At 48.2% G+C, this 22869-nt stretch overlaps 2 protein-coding genes across 6 annotated transcripts in view; one reads left to right on the top strand and one right to left on the bottom strand.

The window, feature by feature from the left end:
• The window catches only part of FKBP15 (FKBP prolyl isomerase family member 15), a 56794-nt gene extending 50107 nt beyond the window's left edge, over window positions 1–6687 (top strand). The window contains exons 23-28 of one of the 2 annotated variants that reach the window (XM_082624548.1): window positions 146–298; window positions 1282–1410; window positions 2026–2133; window positions 2446–3089; window positions 4497–4593; window positions 6051–6687. In XM_082624548.1, coding sequence (XP_082480674.1) covers window positions 146–298; window positions 1282–1410; window positions 2026–2133; window positions 2446–3089; window positions 4497–4593; window positions 6051–6128 — 1209 coding nt within the window. In that variant the 3' untranslated portion in view covers window positions 6129–6687. Of the gene's footprint in view, window positions 1–145; window positions 299–1281; window positions 1411–2025; window positions 2134–2445; window positions 3090–4496; window positions 5861–6050 lie in introns of those variants that run through there. The other variant, XM_082624547.1, reaches the window with a different exon arrangement.
• Window positions 6688–8338: 1651 nt separating this feature from the next.
• SLC31A2 (solute carrier family 31 member 2) lies at window positions 8339–18157 on the bottom strand. 4 transcript variants are annotated; one of them, XM_082624634.1, is made up of 5 exons: window positions 18076–18139; window positions 16836–17034; window positions 14207–14273; window positions 11124–11313; window positions 8339–10068 (listed from the first exon to the last, which is right to left on the bottom strand). In XM_082624634.1, exons 3-5 carry the CDS (start codon window positions 14271–14273, stop codon window positions 9900–9902), a joined length of 426 nt encoding a protein of 141 aa, XP_082480760.1. In that variant the 5' UTR covers window positions 16836–17034; window positions 18076–18139; the 3' UTR covers window positions 8339–9899. The 4 variants fall into 4 exon arrangements, with proteins under 4 accessions (XP_082480760.1, XP_082480761.1, XP_082480759.1 ...); XM_082624635.1 differs by having other exon boundaries at window positions 16836–17020; window positions 18076–18136; XM_082624633.1 differs by lacking the exon at window positions 16836–17034 and having other exon boundaries at window positions 18076–18157.
• Window positions 18158–22869: the final 4712 nt, after the last annotated feature.

The raw sequence follows: 22869 nt of genomic DNA, 5'->3' as shown, positions 1-22869 counted from the left end.
TAGAGTCCTAGCAACCAAGGTCTTCCAAACAGTTGTTTCCTTGCTAAATCTGGGCTCTTAGCTTACTCTTTTTGCCTTGTTGAAGATGGGCTTCTTTAGATGTGACTAGACCACCCAGCATACGGGGATTACTTTCTCTTGGCAGCTGTCTCTAGTACAGGCTGAGCTGCAGACCCAGTGGGAAGCCAAGTGTGAACATCTGTTGGCCTCTGCCAAGAATGAACACCTGCAGCAGTACCAGGAGGCGTGTGCACAGAGAGATGCCAGGCAGCAGAAGCTGCTCCATCTTGAGGAGAAGGTGGGTGTTTTCCCTGGACTTCGACAGCCTGGTTAATTTGAGGCAAACAGGTTGTTCAAGTCTTGCAGATCCTTTTGTACCTGAAAGATGTTAATAGCTTGAAAACAGAATCATACTTGCTCAGCTCTCCAGTTTATCAGTAATCTTTCACATACTCATTTGGGATGACAGGTCAGTGACCTAGAAAAAAAAAAAAGCAGCATTCATAATCTGGACCATGTTTTCCATTATAATCTGATCCTTCATTTATTAAGCAAATATTTATTGAGTGCCAGTTGGGTTCCAGACACTGTGTTAGGGAAAGGGCTTACAAAGAACTCTCCTCAAGAATCTCACAATCAAGGAAGGGAGACCAAGGAACAGAGATAAGCATTAAATGCTGTGAGACCCAGAAGAGGAAGTGCCTAGGGGAGCATAGCCAAGAAAGACAAGGAGCTTCGGTGAGGTGGGGAAGGCGACAGAGGCTCTGGGCAGAGGCCCTGAGGTGGGCTGGAGCACAGGTGTGGTGGGATCATCTGGCATAAAAACGAGAGAGAGAGTGGGATGGCTTAGCACCAAAGTCCTCATATCTGGAGGTCAGTTTCTTAAAGTACCCAGTTGAAAATCTGACTCAGAGATGAGGAAGGCAATCTTGTAGGTGAATAGGTTGCTTCTAACGTCCACTGTTCATATGTCTGTGTGACTAGGGTTATGAAACCCTGCCCCCCCACCTGCCCCACCTTTTTATTTTATTCTTGACCTGATGAGGAACAAGGCAAGTGACCTTGTTGGTAAAGAGGAGATGAAGTTGTGAGTTGAGATTGCGTGATGAGCAAATGGAGTGCCCTGAGTCAGCAGGCCTGGGCGGGGGCGGAGGGTGTGGATGTCAGCAGACCGAAGTGAGATTGACACTTGAAGCTTAGGATGGTTCTCCTCCTCCTGGGTTTCCTGACCTTCACCTGGAAGTCCAGGTTCCAAGGCCACAGCCACAGTATGTTTTGCAGTGTTTAGCCCTCCAGGCCCAAGTCACAGCCCTGACAGAGCAAAATGCACAGCACATCAAGGACCTGGAGAGCAAGTCCCAGATGTCTGGGGTTGAAGCTGCTGCTGCTGCTGCGGACCCCTCAGAGAAGGTGAGCTGGTGATTTCGGGGAAGTGAGCCATGTCATGTCCAGGGGTTGAATGTGCACATCAGGCGTTCAGAAAGAACTTTTGTCGGTTTGTTGTGTTGTTAGCTTTTTTCCTAACTTTATCCATCTCCCATTTATCTGACTTAAGTCACAGTTAACCCATTGGAACCTGTCTCTTTGGTGGCAACCCCCATAGGGCCTTATCCTGAGGCTTTGACAGATAAGGGAAATGTTTCTAAATCACAGGAGAGGAGTGGGAAGTGTGCCCAGCATCTTCTAGCCACTAATCCTCATAGCCCATGACAGCTCTAGTGGTGGCCATGGTGGGAGGAAAGCATCAGTGAGTGGTCTTTGAGCAGTCTTGGGCACACAGGCCACAGCTTACCCATCCTTCACAGCCCTCCTCTCAAGTGCTGCTCATTATTTAACATTGTCCCCTCCACAGTGACAGCCTTAGGTGTCTCAGTCACTGACCAGCTGTGTCCCACTGCAGAGTTCTAAGAGGGCTTCATTTTAGCCTTCCAAACCTCTCTCTGGAAGTTACATGCATCCCTTAGTCGCTTGATTTTGGCAGTGTACATTTTGATACTGTTCTTCTCTCCTCATGTCGTCACGCAGGTCAAGAAGATCATGAACCAGGTGTTTCAGTCCTTGCGGGGAGAGTTTGAGCTGGAGGAGTCTTACAATGGCAGGACCATTCTGGGGACCATCATGAACACTATCAAGGTACAGCTGGCTCTCGATTGTTTCACTGAGATGGGTATCTTATTGCTTAAGTACCGTCTAAGGGATCCTGAGTAAAAAAATGATTCAAGGCTGTTCATCAGTAACTAGGATGCCTGGAATGACTTACCTGCACAGATATGGACAGCCTCCTTTGAGAGGAGGAAACAAAGTCATTTGAACTGAAAAAAACTAACTGAAAAACCAAGTCACTTGAACTAGATGACCAGTTGTGTTAATAGGAGAGCTAGGAGCGCCTAGGAGTGCCTCTGTTTCCGGTCAGTGATCCTCTCCTCTTTCTTGGCTTTTGAACAGATGGTGACTCTTCGGCTGTTAAACCAACACGAGCGAGAGAAGGGAGAGAGCAGCAATGAAGAAGAGGAAGAGGAAGAAGAAGAGGAGCGACCTCAGAGTGCTTCCGGACAGTCTCAGGCACCCTTGAACAGGGAGAGGCGGGAGCCCCCCACAGTGCCCTCAGAGCAGGTGGTCCAGGAAGCTGCCCCGCTGCCTCCTCAGGCCCTCCCCACTCCCCAGGATGATGCACAGAGAAGGGAAGGGGAGCCCTCGGAAGCAGAGGCGCACTCAGAGATAAAAGAACCGGCTTGCCTCCCCTCCCGAAGAGCTCTGGGGCCCCCAACTTCAATTCCCCCTGCGCCTCCAGGCCCTGTGACTGTGGACTCTGCGGGTGAGGAGGCGCTGGCAGCCAGCCCATTGGGAGATGCCTGTGTCGGGGAGCAAGAAAGCTCCACGAGACTGCCCCTGACTTCAGACCCCGAGAAGGTGGACCCACTGGCTGTGGGGCCTGAAAGTCCAGGAGGAGAGCCTCAGCCTCCAGAGCTCCAGGAAGACGAGGATGGCACTAGCTCCGCTGCTCCCTCCCAGGAGCCGCACGGCACAGAGGCAGCGTCTGCAGCCGTAGGAGCAGTGCCTGGACCCGAACACTGTTCTCAGCATCCCAGGTGTGTCCCCTGGGCAGAGTTTCAGGAACAAGGCGGCTGCGTGTGGAGGTTGTCTCTGGTTTCTCCAGGGCTGGTGACTCATCCTCAGAACCTGGCTGGCCGATTCGCTTACTCATTCATTCATTCATTCATGCATGCATGCATGTATTCGTAACAGGCTCTGTGGCAGGCACTGTGGTAGTGTGGGAGGCAAGGCAGAGTTCCTGAGCTGAGGAGCTTACAGTCTGGTGGAAAGACAGACAGACTCTTACACAGTTGAGCTCGAACAGCGCAGGGGTTAAGGGTGCTGACCCTCTGTGTGTAACTTTACAGTTGGTTCATCCCCAGATTCAGCCAACTGCGGGTCGTATAGTACTTTAGTACATATTCATTGAAAAAAGTCTACATATAAGTGGGCCTGTGCAGTTCAAACCTGTATTCTTCAAGGGTCAACTGTATGTTATAAATGCATGACAAATGCTTCTTTAAAAATAAAAACAGGGTGTGTAATAGAGAATAAAGGGAGAGTTATTCTGCATTAGATAGAGTGATAAGAGGGGCTTATTCTATTTTAGATAGAGTGATTAGTAGGAATTATTCTACTTTAGGTAGAGTGATTAGGGAAGGATTCTGAGAAGGTAACATTTAAGCTGAGACCTGAAGGATGGATAGAAGCCTTCCCTGCCAAGAGTGGGAAGAAGCATTTGCAGAAAGCAAGAACAGCACGTGCAAGGCCCTGCAGTAGGAGGGACATGACACAATCAAGGAGGAAGGCACAGTGAGTGGGAGGAGAGTGGCATTATGCTGAGGTTGGAAAACTCAATAGGAGCCAAGTCATGTGAGATTTTGTTGTCACTGTTAGAAGTTTGGACTTTAAGTGCAGTGAAAAGCTATTAAAGGGATTTAAGCAGAAGGGTGCCATGGTCTGATTTACCGGCTTTGAAAGATCGCTCTGGGGACTTCCCTGGTGGTGCAGTGGTTAAGAATCCACCTGCCAGTGCAGGGGACAGTTTCGAGCCCTGGTCCAGGAAGATCCCACATGCCATGGAGCAACTAAGCCCGAGAGCCACAACCACTGAGCCCACATGCTACAACTACTGAAGCCCGCACGCCTAAAGCCTGTGCTCTGCAGCAAGAGCCGCCACCCCAATGAGAAGCCCACGTACAGCAGCAAAAACCCACTGCAGCCAAAAATAAATAATAAATAAAAATAAATAAATCTATTTTTAAAATTATATTTAAAAAAAAGATCGCTCTGTAGGTTATGGAGGGAGTCAAGAGTGCTGGGAGGCCAGTGTGGAGAGGGAGGAATTCCTGGGTGATTACCCCAGGATTCTGTTGGATTCTTACCCCAGAGCCTGTGGGCATTGTGGCCTGGAGCAGAAACAACATTTTCCTATGACTTGATTTTCCTGATTTTTCTTTCAGTCTCTCTGAGGATGAAGAGGATGAACTGTTTCAAGGGACAACTCTGAAAGTTCCGAAGCCCAAAGCACAGGCTGAGGAGGAGGATGAAGACGAGGTGGTAAGGAAGTCCCAGGCGCTGCCAAGTCCTCACACTGCTCCCTGGGGGCCCTTCCCTGCTGGCTGTGAGAAGAGGAATGGAGTCTGTTGGTGGCCCTCTCCCTGGGCTCTGTGCTCAGGGCCCTGTGGGAGCAGGCTTGGGGTTGGGAGGGGGCAGCTCTGTAAGCATGGTGGGGATGGTCAGATACCACTTTATTCTTGACAAAGGACCATAGTCTCCATTCATGCAGCAGTGGTTTCTACTTTAAGTAAAGAAAGTTGGGCTGCTTCGTCCTGTACTAGAGTGCTAAAGCCTCAGGTTTCCTCAGCTCTGCTAAGGGATTATATTTTAGAATTGGAAAGGACTTTGATGATCTTCTTGTCTGGCATCCTCATTCATAAACAGACTGAGCCTCAGAAGGATGATTTACCTAAAGCCACAGAGTGAGTTAAGGGCAGAGCTAGCACTACAACCCCAGGCTCCTACTAAGACCACCCATTTCTAAGCATTTTCTGCTTCATCAGCCTGCTTTCCAGTCAGCTGCCTTGTTTTGTCACAACATGCCTGGGCAGAAAATGGGTTAAGCCCTGATAGTGTAGCCTCACTTCTCGGGAACTACTCTGGCCCATGATCAGTCTTCACGGGACCATCCAAAGGGAAGGCCACCAGAGCAGAAGGTACCTTAGTAGAGGACACTCAGTGTGCCTATCTCCAACATCAATCCCCGCTGCCCCCGTGGGACCTGTTCTCTGCCGATCCGGAAGTAAAAGGCCAGGGGCTCAAGTCATGAGAAGTGGGGAGAGTTTCCTCGGAGGCCCGTTAATCCCCCTTATCCTCCTACCTGATTGGAGGGTGTGAGGGAGGGAGGGAGACTAGGGCTAGGAGGCTGTGGCCCTGGGTTCCTGGGGTTTCTTCATCTCGGGATTCTCCACTTGGTCGTGTGGCCAAGCCTCTGAACTCGACTCTCTCTCAGATGATGGGGCCGCATCCAGAGCCAGACAGACCGCCTCAGGCCACAGCGTCGTTTTTTCAAATGTGATTGTATTCTTCCCTGCTTCCCTTCACCCTCCTGCATCCTCTTCCCTGAGGGCTGCTCTGCTTCTCTGTTCCTTCATCCTACTCCCACTTTGCCCTTCGACCCTTCCTTTCTGACAGGAAATGTGTAAGTTACCACATGAGAGGAAACCTGTCCAATCAGTACACATTTCTCAAATAAATGACAGAATTAGCCAAACAAAGTTGGTCTTCTTGTCTCTGTGTTGAAAGATTGCCTCCCTTCTCTGACTGCTTGTCTCAGCTTTTCCGGAAGCCTAGGGTTTGCTGGCCTCAGGGTTAGTCCTTTCAGTAAAACCCTAACCAGCAACCTCCTTTCCAACCTGGAGCCGGGAACAGATGCTGGTCGCTTCACCTTGCCCAGGCGGGAAGTCCATCTGGTGCAGGGACAAGTGAGGACTGACTGCTCTTTCCTGTTTTGTCAGAGCATGAAGGGACGCCCGCCCCCAACACCCCTTTTTGGAGATGATGACGATGACGATGACATTGGCTGGCTGGGATGAAGACCCAGGAAACGTGCAAAGGTTTCTCTACCAACCTTTCCCTAAGCATGATTTTGCACAGCCAGCCCTGGGTCTAGACGAGCCACAGGGTGAGGTGAAGGTGAGCATCCTGAGGACAGTAGTTCAGATATCTGACTTAGCCAATTTCTGAGCCCCCGCCTGGCCAGGTGAAGCAGAGTGTGAACCTGTCTTCAGAACGCTGGGGTTGTCAGCAGCCCGCCATGGTCCTGCCTCAGAGTCCCCCATGGAAGAAGGGCTGGGGGGCTCCCCTTCAGCCAGTCCCTACAAGAGTCCTGCCCACTCCCAAGCTTTTTATTCTCTGAACTCTCAGACTGATCTGCCTCTCAGTACTCAACTGTGTCCCAGCAACAGGACTGTCACCTGGGGTGAGGTCTCCCTGGTAGAACCGAGGGTGGAGTATACCATCTAAACCCGGTTCAGTTAACAGCCTTGCCTGTAGTCCTGGGACATATATCTTTTCTCTGCCTTAAAGCTGATATAAGAGGTCAATGAATATTTGAAATTAACAAAACTAAAATAAATGTTCAGTGAAACTTGACTCAGGGTGAAATCGAATTTGGTTCTGAGGGCAGTCTGTGCTCTCTGGGAATCTAAGGGTAGGAGTTGTAACAGATCTGGGTTAACATGCATGAAAGCATTGTGACATGCTCCCTTTGGTACTTAACCCTGGAACTTTTAGGCTTTCAAAGAAGGTCACCACTCTGCTATTCCAGCTCATCCCAGCTACTTTAAGGCTCAGGGCAGCAGGGTTGTCTGAGAACCAGTCCTGTCATCCACTGGCTCCTGCAGGTGTAGTCCTACACCCTAGGAAGCCATGCAGAGAAGGTGGGAGGGTCCCTGTGTTCTCTTGTCATCCATGATGGCACCTGAGAGATTGAGTCTTCACTTTGAGAGCAGCTTCCATTCCCTCTGAGTTTAGTCCCAGGACTAATGTAGGGAATAGTGAGAAAATATCTGTGGTCATTTTACTTATTCCAGGATTTTCTAAAGACCATGCAGCCAGTCTTCAAAAAGTAGAATAATTTTAATAAAAATGTTCCCTGATTTAAAATGTTTATAAGATAGGAACCTGAATTCCACTCCATCTGACCTGACATCATCCTTTTTGATGACAGCTTTGAGCGTGTCTCCCATTTGTGGGCCTGGGAGGCAGTAAAAACTACCATTTACTAAACTTTGTTGTTCAACAAATAGGCACTGTTGTGGAGTACTTTACCCAGACTGTCTCACCCCCAGCAACCCTTGCAGGAGACACTGTTGTCCTTGTTTTATAGAGGAGAGACTGAGGCTTAGAGAGGTAAAGTAACCTGTCCAAAGTTACATAGCTAGTAAGCAGCAGAACAAGAATTCAAATCCTGGTCATTGGATTCCGGAGCCAGGGCTCTTGGCCACCCCGGCAGCATTCATCTTGAGGGTTGAGGGAGGAGGGCAGTGATGTTTGTCAGAAATACAGGCTCCTGGGCCCCACCCCGGATCTCCTGAAACAGAATTTTTGCCCCATTAGGGTAAACAGAGCGTAGACTTTTCGGTCTCCACTGCCGTAGCCAGTTACTCTCTCAGCCTCAACCCTCATCTGAGTTGATGAACAGACTCCAGGCCAGGCTGCCTGGCTCTGCATCCTAGCTCTGCCACTTATTAGCTGGGTGACTTTAACTTCTGTGTGCCTAAGCTTCCTCGTCTGTAAGACAAGGACAGAAATAGTTTCTACGTTATTCTGGGGATTAAATGAGTTAATATTGTAAAGTGCTTAGAACACTGCCTGGCACATAATATGCACTATATAGGTGTTTGTTAAATTTTAAAAAAAAATTCAAGTAGAGAAAATACCACCTTTTGTGATTTGGCTCTGAAGAACGTTGAAGTGCCTACTTAACTTGGCCATATAGTCCATTTCTCTAGAGCATAGATTTTTTTAAAAAGCCCTTCATGCTGTGAAAGCCTCAGATGTATTACCACATTTAAAGAGACTATCAGGGACTTCCCTGGTGGCGCAGTTGTTAAGATTCTGCCTGCCAACGCAGGGAACATGGGTTTGAGCCCTGGTCCGGGAAGATGCCACATGCCGCGGAGCAACTAAGCGCGTGCGCAACTACTGAAGCGCGCGCGCCTAGAGCCTGTGCTCTGCAATAAGAAGCCCCCGCTCACCGCAACTAGAGAAAGTCGGCACACAGCAACGAAGACCCAACGCAGCCAAAAATAAATAAATTTATTAAAAAAAAGAGAGAGAGAGAGAGAGACTCAAACTGAAGAGGTTGCTGGTCACCTATGGAGAGTCTTATCTCAGCAGTGCCCCAGGGCAGGGGTGGAGCCTTAGCTGGTTAGGACACATAAGTGGATGCCAGAGCCTCCATCAGCAAGACAAGAAATCTTACACTTGTGATGCTGAGCAGCTTTCTAACTCCCTGCTTATGTGGGGAGAATGCACTAATCAATACTGAAGGCGTCACATGCTACACTTTCTGTTACAGCTATTTCTTCCTGTAAATTTTTAAAAGTGGTTTTGATATATTTTTGCTTCTGCCCTCAGGGAGAGAAGGTGCCAATAACTGTGCTGACGTGAGCGTTTATAGTCCATGTGACAATTCTTTTTCTCGTAGCAGGTTCACCATCAATGTCTGTTACATGCACAGAAGAATAGTTTGTTGACTAGGCTGGCATTGGGGGTGTCTGCCTGAGGGAATGGTGTTTCAGGGCTGGGTTTCGCTGAGCACAGAGTTGTCCTCTTAGCAGACAGACAGTCTTTGGACGGCCCTGCTGCCGGCACTACCAGCTCCTCTGGCCCCACTCAGCTCCTGCAGCTGTTACCAGGGTTACATGAGCTTTGCTGTGTGAATGAGGAGGAACAGAAAAACAGTCACGGACTATTTAAAAATATATATTTATTAAAATATATTTCTTTTTAGATTCTCAAAGCTTCAGACCATCTTTCATCTAGCCCATGAGGGGCTTGAATGTAGACATTACAGTATACAGCAGTGATTTCCTCTCCCTGGGTCTATTCTTTGCTTTTCTTTAAAGTGAAAAGGCTCAAATATCTGAAGAGCCCCACCTAAGTCTACTAGCATAATGCTTTGGTTTGACTGCTTATTGCATCTTCAGTCAGTACCCCCTGTGGCTTACTCAGTATTTTAAAGGATACATCATGTTTCCCTACCAGATCATTATGGGTGAGCAGTAAGTAATAAATAAAGAACATCTGTATTGAATATTATTCAGTGCAGTTCTTGGTTTTGCATAGAAGGAGGATCAGGATAAGAGAGGGGAATTAAGGCCATGAAGAGCTCCCTGACACCTAAAGCCATTAAAGTAGCATCTTCCTGCAGGCAGTGCTGTCTGATGGGAGGAGCTCACTCTATTTGGAGGATGGGTCAAGGCCTTGCTGACGGCCCTGCTTCTCTGCCTTTAGTCTGCTGTCACTCCCCCCACAAGAAAGGGAAACAGGTCCCGCAGATGCTGCCATCATCATGAACCTGCCCTCCGGGTTCTGGTCTCTCCATCCACCCTCTGGTCACAGCACCCTTCTTAAGGCACAGAAAGACTATGCCTGGGCCCTCTGCAGCCTGGCTGAGGAGCTACGGTGGCCTCAACTCCAGGGAGCAAGTGCTGGCTTCAGCTGAAAGTTTCCAGGAGCTGGGGATGCCGTGAGAACAGCCAACAGAAGAAAAAGGAGACGTGGGGCTGGAAGTTCAATGTCTGGAAGGAGGGGCCCCAGCTCTCTCCAGCCCCCAGAGCCTGCACAGCTGTCACCAGCTAAGTCATGCTGAGAAGTGGAGAGGCTAGGTAGTAGCCCACACCTGAGCCCAGGACCACGCCGAAGAAAATCCAGGTGTTGTAGGACATAACAGCCAGCATCATGAAGTAGCCGATGACCACCTGAGCGACATGAAGTAGAGACTGGCCAAAGTGACACAAGAGCCACCTAGATAAAAAGGAGGGCCAAGTTAATGCTGGTAATGAGCTGGAAGCTAGGAGTTGGTGTCAGGGAGTAGAAAGAGCAACTGAGTTACAGGACGAGCTTATTTATAATTTGTATGCTTAACCCAGGAGAGGTTTCTTTTAAAGAGACATATCAGAAACCAGTGATTGAGAGGGGAAGAGGGACCTGTACAAGGAGATTAGGATAATCACTTCTCCACCACATTTAGCTCCGAGCTTCCTGGTATCCAGGGCAAAAAGGAAGAATGAGATGTGTAATCTGTCACATCTGACAAGGGATAATACAAAATCATCAGTAAGGCAGATTTTTTTTTCCCTGAATTTACTGTGAGAGGCAGTATTACAATGGAAAGAGCATGGACTTTGTTGACAGATTATTCCTAGCTCTCCCACTTACTAACTGTGGCTTAGCACAAATGTCTTAACCTATTTGAACTTAAATTTCCTCATCAGTAAAACAGATAAGAAAATACCTCCCTTGCAGCGGGGTTGTGACTATTTGAGGCACTCATGTAAGAAACAGGCAGGCCCATTAAGCACAGCTGGAGCTGCAGAGAGGGCAGAAGGGGGATCCTGAGTGGCTGTCCTATCAGAACAGGAAGAAAGGAGAGGCCACCCCGCCCTCCACCACCAAGCTGGATACATTGCTGACAGCAATTCTTATTTGTGTGGGGACAGCCACAGGTCCCATCTTGGGTTTGGAAGCCTTAGTGACCTAAGGAAGCCTGCTGAGATTTGGGGGAGGGCTGGGTGGACACCCCTGTTGCTAGACTGAGGCCTGCACCAGAGTCCTGAAGATTGGAGCCTCCCACGTGGCTGTTCAGAGAGCTCCAGCCTGGGCGTTAGGAGACCTGGGCTCTAGCTCACGTCACTACTTACTAACCGTAAGCACTTCAGCAAGTCCTGGTCCTTCCCTGGGCCTCAATTTCCTTTCTGGGAAGTGGGGCTAAGTGCCCTGTGGGCCCAGGCTAGCTCTCAGGGTGAATGTGAGGACTCTGCCCTCCCCCTTCCCAACCCCCGCCGTCCCGAGCCTGTTACCTGAGGTGGGCTCTGCTGACTTGGGGGGAGTCTGAGCTTGAAGAATTCTGGTCTGTCTCTTCAATGAGCTGCTGGCTGGTAGAGATGGACAGGCTCATCAGGGCCTGGTGGAGCAGCCTGGCTTTGCCAACCTTGATGCCTTCATACAACACAGCCAGGAGCAAGATGACCAACACCGAAAGGGCCATGCCTGTCAAAGGAGGCTGAGTTACAGAGGCCCAGCCAGGCAAGCACTGCTCCTCTTCTGGCAGCTTCCCCGGGGAACTGGCACAGGAGGCAAAAGGGTACCTCCCCCAGCCACTGTGAATCCATTCCTCCCTCCCTCTCTCATCTTCTTCCCCACCCTTGCTGGGCTCAGAACTTCCTGTCTCTTTCCCACTCCAGCCCTTTCTTGATGGGGGTGGCTACTGGAGTGTGGCTTTGAGATCATGAAGAGAAGCTGCCCGGCAAAGCCGGGGGCCGGTGCAGGGGGGGCGGGATTGGCGGTGGCATGGTGAGGGGCTTGGTGGGGGAAGAAGCCATCTGTGCCCCACTGCCCCAGCTGCGCCCCAGCAGGCAGCCCAAGTCTCTGTGCTGACTTCTTGTTAAGGGAGAAGCATGTATAGCAAGTTCCTGTTTACATGTGCATATACAGAAAAGTCTGGAAGGAAGAAGATACGATGAAGGAGTCATAATTATCTCGGCAAATTAGGATACAGTTTTTTATTTTCTATTCACCGAATTTCCCTAAGTTTCTACTGTGTACTACTTTTGTAATAGTGGGAAGAAACCAATCAGCTATTTTACAGAAAACTTAAGTGCTTACTAGAACTGCTGTGTAAAATTAACTGCTAATTGCTACTTCTCTTTTACAAGTGGAGGGATACTAAATGGTCCAGCTGTAGTATTTTTGGTGGCCTCCAGGAGGAAATCATCTGCAAAAGATGCAGGTTTTTGAAATATAAAATTACAGGTAATTGCATGCACATGGTACAAATTCAAACAGTACAAAAGGGTATACAGTGAAAAGTAAGTATTCTTCCCAGCCTAGTCTCCCAAAACTCCAATGCCCCTGTCTAAAGCAGCCTCTGTGTATATAGCTTTCCAGGGATACTCAATGTATATATAAACCTTTGTCTAAATGACAGCACCCTATCTGTGCATACTCTTCAGCATCTGACATTGTCATCCAACTGTACATTGTGCATGGGTTCCCCTTAGTTCGCACAGATCTACCTTATTCTCTGGCTTTATAACATCTGTGATAGATTAGATTCTCCAAAGATGGCTGCCTCACTGTATCTCACCCCACGTTCATCTTACAATGTCAACACTCCTGCCATCAAGTGGTGTGGTCCATGTTCCCTCCGCTTTAGCCTGAGAAGACCTCTGTGACTGCCTCAAGCAGTAAAGGTGGAAGTGATGTTCTCTGAATCCAAGGCTAGGTCTTAAAAACTAGGCATGAGTTCTTTTTTTTTTTTTTACCTTGTTCTCTCTCTTCTTTTCTTCCCCCTACCTTTTTCTCTTGGGACACGCATTCACTCTTGGAACCTAGCCGCCCTGCCACAAGGACCTCAGCTAACAACACCTGCTGAGAGTCCCAGCTTACAACCAGCATCAATCAGTAGACATGAGAGTAAGTCTTCAAGATGACTCCAGTTCCAGCCACTGTCTGATTATACCTGCATGAGAGACTCTGAGTGAGGCCTGCTTAGCTGAGCCCAGTCAACTCAGAACCTTGAGAAAGAATAATAAAATGACTGCTGTTGTTTTAAGCCACTAGGTCTACCCCACAGTAGATAACTGGAGTGGTAACACATTGTAGGGAGGGCCATAATTTATTTGATCAGTACCTGCAATGATGGACATTTGGGCTGCTTCCAGTCTATTTTTATTTATTTTATTTTTTTGAAGGTACTCAACAAAATTTATTGAATGAATAAATTAAGAACAAAGAATTAACACTTCCAAAACACTGCAGTCTTTAAATTGTTTTAAATGGACCTCAGCTGTGTAGAATTGGATTATTCATACATAATCTTTGCCTTTGCCACTATCATCACTGATCTAAGAACAAGAGGACTGTCCTCTTGTAGTCACTTCTATTTTACAATTTGCCTAGCAAGCTATAGTTAACAAAATCACATGTACTATTTTAAAATAACTTGAGAAACATGTCTTACTTCTATTAACAGATGTAATAACAGACTTCAATGCACTAAGTAACTGGATAAAGCTACTCAGCTAGGAAATAACATATCCTACTCCGTTTCTAATGCCTGTGTTCCTTCTACTATGTTACAATGCCTTTCATAGTCCATTCCCAGGTTTTAGAGATCCTGGTAGGTGGCTGATGTGTATTGAATATTGTGATCAATGCAATTTCCATCCATAGGTTGCCAGCAGAGATTATAAACCCAGAAAGTAAAAATGGCAACACGTGGAAGAACACAAATATGAATCGGGTCTAAAGGTATATAGGAGGAGAAAGTAGAAAGAGCTAGAAGGATTGGAGAGAATGGGCAAATGGGAGATGTGGGCTCCTAACAGAGATAACTGGATCATGGGAGTGAAAGCTCTCATCTCACCAGTCTATTTTTAAAATGCAAGTACTAAAGTGGGAATAGAACTCCATCATGAATTAGTGCCCGACTCTGCCTTTTCAAGTTAAAGGAATACTCTTCTCATTTGAGGTCAATGGCTGCAGCAGCTGCTCTGGGCTTCTGATCTGATGCTGGACAGTGAACCCTGTATAAAGGAGGTGCTAAGAGGTAACAAGAGGCCTTGATCTAGTTCTGGCTCTGATGCTTACTCTGTGTGACCCTGGACGAGTCTTTTCCCCTCTCTGGGCTTCAGTTCCCTCCCCTGTAATAGAGGGGAAAGCTGCACCCCATAGCCTCTCTCTGGGCCTTTGTGAGCATCAGTGAGATAACAGAGCCCTTTGCAATCTGAAGGGCAGTGGTTCCAAATGGAATTATAAATGCAAAGTTCCCGCTCAATGTTTATGCAAGAGGAGTCAGGCTTGCTAAAATGTCCACCGAGAATAACAATAATGAGAACCCAGGTTCCCACTGCCTGGAGGTACAAGGCTTCCCAATTCTTACCTGCAGGACTGTGGACACTCCAGAAATCAAAGAGAAGCACTACCTCATCTGAGAAGATGAAATGCATCTGAAAGAGAAGGGACTGCATCACAGGGGGCTTAGGGCAGTGGAAACTGTGTTCCCTAATGCTCTCCAGCAAACTCTTGTAAAGGCCCAGGAAAATGAGGTCACTGGACTTAAGTGCTGGAAGGGCCATTAGGGGTCATCAGGGCCAAATGAGGCCAGATAAGGCAGGGATTTGCCCAGGGTCCCACAGTGGGTCAGCAGTACAGCTGTAGTTGAGCTGGCCCTGTTCCAGGTAGACGTAAGGTGTTGGTGGGGAGTTGCCCATCCTCACTGGGCCAGTTGGGTCACAGTGCTCTCAGGTCATGCTGAGATGACTCCCCTGTGCCCTCCAAAGCCAATGGGAGAAGCACTAGACTGAGGAATGACTACCTCTTCTTACACCCTGGGCCCCAGCTGTTCTGCTCCAGCAGTGTTTATCATGAAGGGCCCAGGGACAGCTGTCTTCAGTCTGTACCACCCACCTGTTCGCCTGAAATTCACTAAACATTTGCTGAGCCCAACTGTCTGCCCAACATTATGGACAAAGGTTAATGTCTCTGCCCTTGATGAACACACAGTCTTACAGAATGAAGGTAGAAGCAATGAGCACACAGCACCTGTCTGAAAGCTCTTCTCGAAAAGCAGCTGGTCCACCCTGTGTTCAGGGTGGCATCAAGGGCTTTTCATATATTATCTCATTTCACCACAGTCTTCTGTGTGACAGGGCCAATTAGACCCAGCTTACAGGAAGGAAAATGGGGAACCAGACTCTGAAAAGTTAGGTAATTTGCTGAAGGTCACAAAGCTAACAAGTTGGCAGAACTGGGATTCAAACTTGAGCCTGGTTAGATGCCAAAGCCCTATCCATCTATGCTGCCTCTCAATGACCAAGAAAGGAAAACAAGATGGAAACTGAATGGTGATTCTAAATGCCTGCACCAGGCTTAATGACTATGTTTGGCAAGATTAAAGCCAGAGAGATCAATCAGTTCACCCTCTCAAGGAACAGAAGTTTCCCTCTTGTCACAAAGTAAGACCTCAGCCAGCAGAAGCAGCTCTAGAAACACTGTCAGTGCTCACCCAGCTGAGGAGATCCTGGCTGAGTTGGGGTCAGTTGGTGGAAGCCTTTGCCTTCAAAGACAATGGCCAAATATTAGAATCCTCAAACGCCAGAGCTAGAAGTGTCCTCAGAAAGTTGTTTTTCTTTTAATTGAGATACAATTGACAACATTATTTTCAGGTGTACAACATGATTCGATATATGTATATATTGCAAAATGATCACCACAGGAAGCCTAGTTAACATCCATCAAGACAGTTACAATTTTTCTTTCTTGTGATGAAAACTTTGAAGATCTACTCTCAGCAACTTTCAAATATACAGTATTATTAACTAGTCACCATGCTGTTACATTACATCTCCAGGACTTAATTATTTTCTCAGAGAATTTTTAGTCCCCTGGTTTTCACTTTTTTTCCACGGAACACCAGCAAATAAAATCTTCCTTGTAACTCCACTATATAAAACGTAGGGCTCTGGGTGAAGAGGGGAGAGACATGTGAGCTCTGCTGAAATTCAGTGTGGAAAACATTGATCTAGTCCAATTCTAGTCCCTTTCTAACCCCTTCTCACTTGCAGATGGGGAAAAGGAGTCCCAATAGGGGAATGGATTTGTCCGAGACCTCCTAAGACAAAAATGGAAACCTAGGCAGTCTTTTAAAAATCATGTTGAATAATTTTAAAAATACCTTTTTATCTCCCTAGTATGAAAGTGGTACTTGCTCAATGTAGAAAGTTGAAACTATACCAAAAAGAAAGTGAAAATAATTTTGAGTCCTACTACCCAGAGACATCCCATGTTAAGATTTCAAAGAGAATATCAGTTGAGGTGGCAAAATGTTCACAAAAGATTAATACGCAAAAACAAACAGGTACAAATAATCCTGTGAAATTCCATTTATACTGGAGGTGCGCTCATTCAATTTCAGAAGCCTCTGGCACCATCTCTGCAGGTGGGGTGGAGGGAGGTGTGGAGCCTAAAGGCGCCTACCCCATCTCTGAGTTCACGTGATAAAGCAGTTGGCATGACTGGAATGTCCCCTGTGGCTAATTAATCAGAGAGGTTCCATAACTGGGTTCCTTCTGTCATCCTTGGGCCTGAGCCAGCTATCTCTGGGGCCCCAAACAGTTTTTGCAATAGACCGGAACACCCACCAAACAGTACAATTAATTCAATCAATAAGCATTGTTGTGCTGGAGATAGAGAGATAAATGAGACAAGTCCTTGGCCCCCAAGGAGCTAGCATCTGTTAGGGGAGAGGGAGTGAACAGATATTACAACGGGGTGTATGTATTCAGCAAGGGGGAGAGGCACAAGGGAGCCAGCTGGGGTACTGGGGATGAAGACCCCTGGGGGACACCTAACCCATCCAGTAAGGCAGGTGGCTAGGACATCTTCTGAAGCAGGAGAAGCAGGAGGCAGCTAGGGGAAGATGGACAGTCCAGTATTTCCAAGCTGAAAGTGTCCATACAGAGTGTCCACCCCACTGGGGAGTAAGGAGCCAGGGAGGGACAAAGACTCACCTCTCTTGCCTTTTCACAGCAGACAAAGATTCAAATCAGCACACCCTGACTTGGAGCTGCAGTTTTCAGTTAAATAGTCCCGTGGTCAGATATGCAAGGGGCGGGCCTCTCATCCTGTTTCACTGCTTAGGATAAATCCGAGCCTCCAGTAGCTGAGTTATCTGCGCCTTGTTCAGGGCCCCACCCTGCTAGGGAGGGGCTGTGGTGAAGAAGAGAGCAATCATGGGACTTGCTTTCTTCATTTTCTCATTTGGGGTTACTTATACTTTTGAGAAAAGTGCCCTCAGTTATAACCCGAAGAGTTTAGGGGAAGATTAAGGTCGCTGTCCTGCCGCTGACTGGGGATTTTTTTTTTTTTTTTTAATTATTTGGCCGCGCAGAGTGGCATGTGGGATCTCTCAGTTCCCCGGCCAGGGACGGAACCCACGTCCTCCGCATTGGAAGCGCAGTCTCAACCACTGGACCACCAGGGAAGTCCCTGGGTAACTTTTCACATAAGCTCTTCCCATCCGTTTCCCCTTTTAGAGGAGCTGCAGGAGGTGGGTGTGTGCGTTTGACTAAATGACGTGCGTTGGCTTCCTGAATCTTCAATTCTACGACATTTTTCATGGGATGAAGAAAATTGCGTATATGATTTATTCAAAGACCAAAGAGGTTTGCAAGCTGTCATTCTCTCCAGCCCAGGTGAACTCTACCAAGAAAACTAGTTTATCTGAAACGCTATTTCTAACACAAGTGTAGGGAAGATGGAAAGTAGCTGGGTCTGGGGTTTTTTTCCCCAAAAGAATCAGACCACGAACTTGCCAAGACAGGGAACTAGCCCGGGGGCTAGTGCGCGCCCGGCCTCAGGCTGAAATGCTCTGGGCACTCCCTCTTCGTGGGAACCTTCCCAGAATCTCTCTCAAGTCACTGCGCCCAGAGCTGGGGACCCTCGACTCCGTCTTCACCCACCGCGCCCCGACCCTCAGCCGCCCCACAGCTGCGCGTAATGACTGCTCGTCGAGCCGGACTGACTCCCAGCAGGAGGGACAAATAAAAAGGAAACCCCAAAGACGCGGCCGGCTCTGCCTCTCGCGTGCCCCCAGCCCTGTTCCCGCTGTTGACAAAGCTGCCAACACACCCCCTCACCGGCCCTTGGTCAGGGGCGGCGGCACCTCGGGATGCCAGAGGTCGGCTGCTCCTGGGACCCCGCCCCAGCGCCCACCCCGCGTCCTCTCCTCTCGGCGGCGCCCGGACTCACCGCCATGGTGAGCAGGCTGGGCGGCCGGGCGCCGGGGCCGCGTCTGCTCGCTCGGGTCTCCAGGCTCCAAGTCCCGCCCGCAGCCGCCGGGATCGCAGCAGAGGCCGCGCGATCACGTGGTCGGGGCGAGGCGCGCGCGGGCGCCTGGGAGTTGTGGTCCCCACGGCGCGCCCCACTCAGCGCGTCCTCGGGCGCACCCACGTGCCGGACACCCTGCCGAGCCCCTGCCGAGCCCCAGGTCCCAAGCCAAGCGGGTCGCTGGGCCAGAGCCGCCAGCACAGCGGACTCCCTCCTGCCTTCCGTTTGGCCCCTTTCTGTTTTGCACTTGACTTGTCTTCGCAATTATCATAAAAAGACTTATTGCTTGTTATAATAAACCGTGCGAAGCTTAACACATGTTGAGTTATATATTGAAGAGTCCATCCTATGGACTTAATAGAAACAAATTAGAAGTAAATTAAAGAAATTATGCCCTAAGCTTTTAATATAGCCATTCTTCTTCTTTTTTTTTCTTTTCCAATCTGATAAGTGAAAAGCAATACACAGTTGTAAATTTAATTTGTATTGCTTTGATTACTAGGATGGGAAACTTTTTTCTTATTGGTATTTCTATTTTTCTGTATTTGTCCATTTCACCCATCCAGTTTTTTGGGGGAAGTTTTACAGGGGATGAGGGACTTTTAACAGTATTTAATTTAAAATATATTTAGTAGCCTAAATATATTTAGAAGAACTCTTTGCCAGTCCTTCTATGAGGAAAGTGGCTTCTTAGAGAAACCTTTCCAGAGACCTTGAACCTTACTAGCAGACCTTGAACCTGGAGTGTGACCTCAGTTCAAATCCTGAGCCAGCAAGAACTAGCTATGGGACCTCCAGCAAAAGGCTTTATATTTTGAGCCTTGGTTTCCTGGTCAGTCAGTAAAATGGAAAGAATAGTAGAATCTATGTCACAGAGGTATTGTAAGGCTTAAATGAAGTCTTGTGTGTTAAATTATCAGCATAGAACCTGGCAGTGGGAACTTGCTCAAAAAATGATAGCCATTGTCATCGTTAGCGGCAAATATTTCTGTTCTGTTGTAACTGAGCAGGACCCTATGGGGCCTTCCAGGGACAGACCCCTCCCAGCATGTCCTCTGCCTGCCTCTTCTTTGTAGAAAAGCTGTAGTCTCCTAAGCCTCCCCTGACTCAAGAATTAGTGATTGAAAGGGTGAACATGTAGTGACAAAAATAGCAGCTGGGCCAGGAGAAACAGGTAAGAATTTAAACAGTAAATCAGCCATGCGGCAGTCACAGAATCTTTTTAATTCCTCCCTGAAGTACCTAGATAACAGTATCTGATGCAAATTTCCTGAGTTGTTTTACAGATGCTAAAACCCCAACAAACGGAAGAAGTTAACCACTAGATGATCATGAGCATGTAACCCCCAGACCCACTGGAGCCTGAGGCTTAATAATGTTGACCCCTGTGACACCAACCTGCTACCTCACCATCAACCAATCAGAGAACTGTGCACCAGCTGATCACACACCCTGCGATGCCCCTCCCTCACCTTGCCTTTAAAAATGCTTCCCTGAAGCCCATCGGGGATTTTGGGTCTTTTGAGCATGAGTTGCCCTGTTCTTCTTGCTCGGCCCTGCAGTAAACTTATGTCTGCTCCAAACTCCGATGTTTTGGCTTGTTTGGCCTCATTGTGCGTCAGGCACACGAACTTGGGTTCAACAACACTGAGAGAGGAAGCCACTTCAACGGTCAAGCCACTTGCTCAAGATCACACAGCTTCTAAGGACCTCAGTCTGAAAGACAGTGAGGGTTGAGGGAAATCAGGGATTGGGGCAGCCTCAGGGAAAGAGTACAGGGCCAGCACTGTGAGGAGGTCTGGGAGGGAGGGCTGCTGCTGTCAGGGATGTGCTAGGCGCCATGGAGAAAGCAATGGGGAGAAGAGGTATTCTTGAAGCATCTGGACTCCAAGGGCTTGGTGATTTGGGTGTAACTTCTCACCTCTCTGGGTCTTACCTGGGCAACAGAAATAAGAAGACTTGACCTTCACACTGGCAGGCACCCATGCACTCCCCCACTCCCCCACCCCCCATCAAAGGATTTTCAACACAGCTTTATTCATTTACTATTTTTTGTTGGCTTTGTTACAATCTGATGACCTTCACACTTTGTTCTCACTTCCTCGTGTGTGTTAGGATTCTAACAGTCCTAAAGTTCTGAAGTGCCCCTTTTCTTTCTGAGCCACCAGACTCCCCTCCTCTGCCTCTCAGGCAGGGAACAGAATCCCAGCTCATAAGATAATACCACAGGTGGCCAAGTCTTTGTCCATGGCAAGAGATTCTTTCCAGATTCCGTACTTGACAACCTGTAGACTCCCCTTCTCCCGAGGAGCAACAGAGTCTGCCCTTGTCTTTCCAGTGCACACCCAGAGCCCTGGAACAGAACAGAATCCCCAGCCAGAAAAGATGGTGCTGCCTTGGGTGCCACAGAGATCAGCCAGGGGCCCTTTAAATTGGGTGCTCAGCTCATGTGTGGTCAGTTGGTGGAGGGGAAATCCAACGAGTCATTTCTCCTTTTGAGGCTCAGTAGAGGAACTTGAGGTTTCATGAAAAGCCTACATGCACAAAATATTACTTCTGCAGAATATCTGGCCTTGATGCACAGATAAGGCTGTATGACCCCATGGGCACCACTATCCTTCTCTGGGCCTCTCTGGAATGGATGACCTCTAAATGCCTCTTCACATCTGATGATCTGCAATTATAAGTGAGCTTGAGTTTGGGGTTGAACACTCTATGGCTAGGATTTTTGCATGTTTTCCATGTAGCTCCATCCAGCTAACCTCCCCTGTTCTTCCACAAACCTCTAGTATTTTATTTTACTTTATTTTATTTTACTTTATTTTATTTATTTATTTATTTTGCGGGGCAGCTGTGCTGTGTGGCATCCCTAGCTCCCCGACCAGGGATCGAACCCACACCCCCTACATTGGAAGCATGGAGCCCTAACCACTGGACCACCAGGGAAGTTCCAAACCTACTATTTTATATTTATACTATGAGTAGCATAATGTATAATACATACATAATACATAACACAGCATTATGCATCTGGTGTGTGTGGCACAGGGAGAGTATGCACATCAGAGGTTGATCAGAGTGTGGAGACAGAGTGTGTGTGTGTGTGTGTGTGTGTGTGTGTGTGTGTGTGTGTGTGGCATGGACTTTGTGAGGTTGGGAAAAGCAGGAGCCAGGCCACTGACAACCTGAAGGCCATGTGTAAAGTGGGGAACTTATTCTGGGACACAGAATCGCCAAAATGTTTTTTTTTTTTTTTAGAAGATGTTGGGGGTAGGAGTTTATTAATTAATTTATTTATTTTTGCTGCGTTGGGTCTTCGTTTCTGTGCGAGGGCTTTCTCTAGTTGCGGCGAGCGGGAGCCACTTTTCATCGCGGTGCACAGGCTTCTTACTATCGCGGCCTCTCTTGTTGCGGAGCACAGGCTCCAGACGCGCAGGCTCAGTAGTTGTGGCTCACGGGCCTAGTTGCTACGCAGCATGTGGGATCCTCCCAGACCAGGGCTCGAACCCGTGTCCCCTAGCATTAGCAGGCAGACTCTCAAGCACTGCGCCACCAGGGAAGCCCACCAAAGTGTTTTTAATGTATGTTTTTCTCCCTGCAGTTTCCCTTTTCTTTCCCAGATGTCACTCTCTTAGTGAGGTCTACCCTGACCACCTGATTTAAAGCTACAATCCTTCTTGTATCCTTCGCCCTGCTTACTCTCCTTTGTTGTTTTTCCATGGTATGCATCACTGTGTAGCATCCTGTTTAATTTTGTTATTCATTCTTCCTTTCTCTGCACTCATATGGAAGTTCAAGGAAAACAGAGATTTCTGTGTTTTTATTCAAGAAGGCACTCCCAGTCCCTTAAATAGTTCATGTCACAACACAGACTGTCCATTAACAATCACTGAATGAGTGAATGAACCCCAGCAGGCACACGCTCTGTGCTTCATTGCTTCAGAGGAAGGAAGTGGCAGAAACAGAGGCAGCCTCCATGAGAGTGTGGCAGCTTTGGGGCGGTTTGTGGGAGAAGTTAGAAAATAATTTGTGGAGCAGCATGAGGTAAAGCGGGGTTCCCTTCCCCAACCCACAGAATACCTCAGCCTAGAAGAGGGAGCCTGGAGCAAGGGGCCTCTGGATCACCAGGGGAAGGCCCTGGAGGGAATGGCGACAGACAGGACAGAGGGCCATGCCCCAGCTTGGGGAAGGAGCAACTGAGAGGTCAAGAGACCTTGCAGTCAGGACAATGATAGCAAACCCAAGTGTGGCCCTGCCTCCCAAAATCATGGACCAGGGGTAGAGAGACCACCAATCATACAAATAAACATACAACCTGTTTAGAGGGGGTTAAAAAAAGATGAGCGCTTCTTTAGGAAGCCCTGGTCTTGAGTTGTGAAGTCTTAGGAAAACTTAAACAGAGGACAGGCAGGTGGGAGACAGATCCCTGGAGGGCACCCTACCTTTCAGCCCTCTCCTTTGCTCATGTCTGGGCTGTGACTCCCTTTCACTGATCACCTCAGGCATTTAGATCAGCCTGATTCCTCCTGGGTAAACATGGAGCAAGTCCCCCTGCAATCACTTTCTCTCTGTTTGCAAAGGCTCTCGCTGTTAACCTGGATTTTTGCAGCAATCTAGGGGCCAGAAGGCCAGACGTGGCCACCCAGAGAGAGGATAGGACTTCCCAGGGTCTACAGTGAGTCAGTGGCAGACAAAACCCCCCCAACTTGCACGTGG

This window comes from Mesoplodon mirus, assembly GCF_964341445.2.
Source record: "Mesoplodon mirus genome assembly, chromosome: 1".
Taxonomy (NCBI): domain Eukaryota; kingdom Metazoa; phylum Chordata; class Mammalia; order Artiodactyla; family Ziphiidae; genus Mesoplodon; species Mesoplodon mirus.
This window is presented reverse-complemented; position numbering and strand designations above follow the sequence as displayed.

Bases quoted from the DNA above. Each gene is read 5' to 3' on its own strand.
- SLC31A2 (XM_082624633.1), bottom strand. The intron at 11,314-14,206 runs GTAAGAATTGGG...CTCCTTTGACAG, and splicing joins GAGTGTCCACAGTCCTGCAG to GCATGGCCCTTTCGGTGTTG. The intron at 10,069-11,123 runs GTAACAGGCTCG...CTTTTTATCTAG, and splicing joins GTCAGCAGAGCCCACCTCAG to GTGGCTCTTGTGTCACTTTG.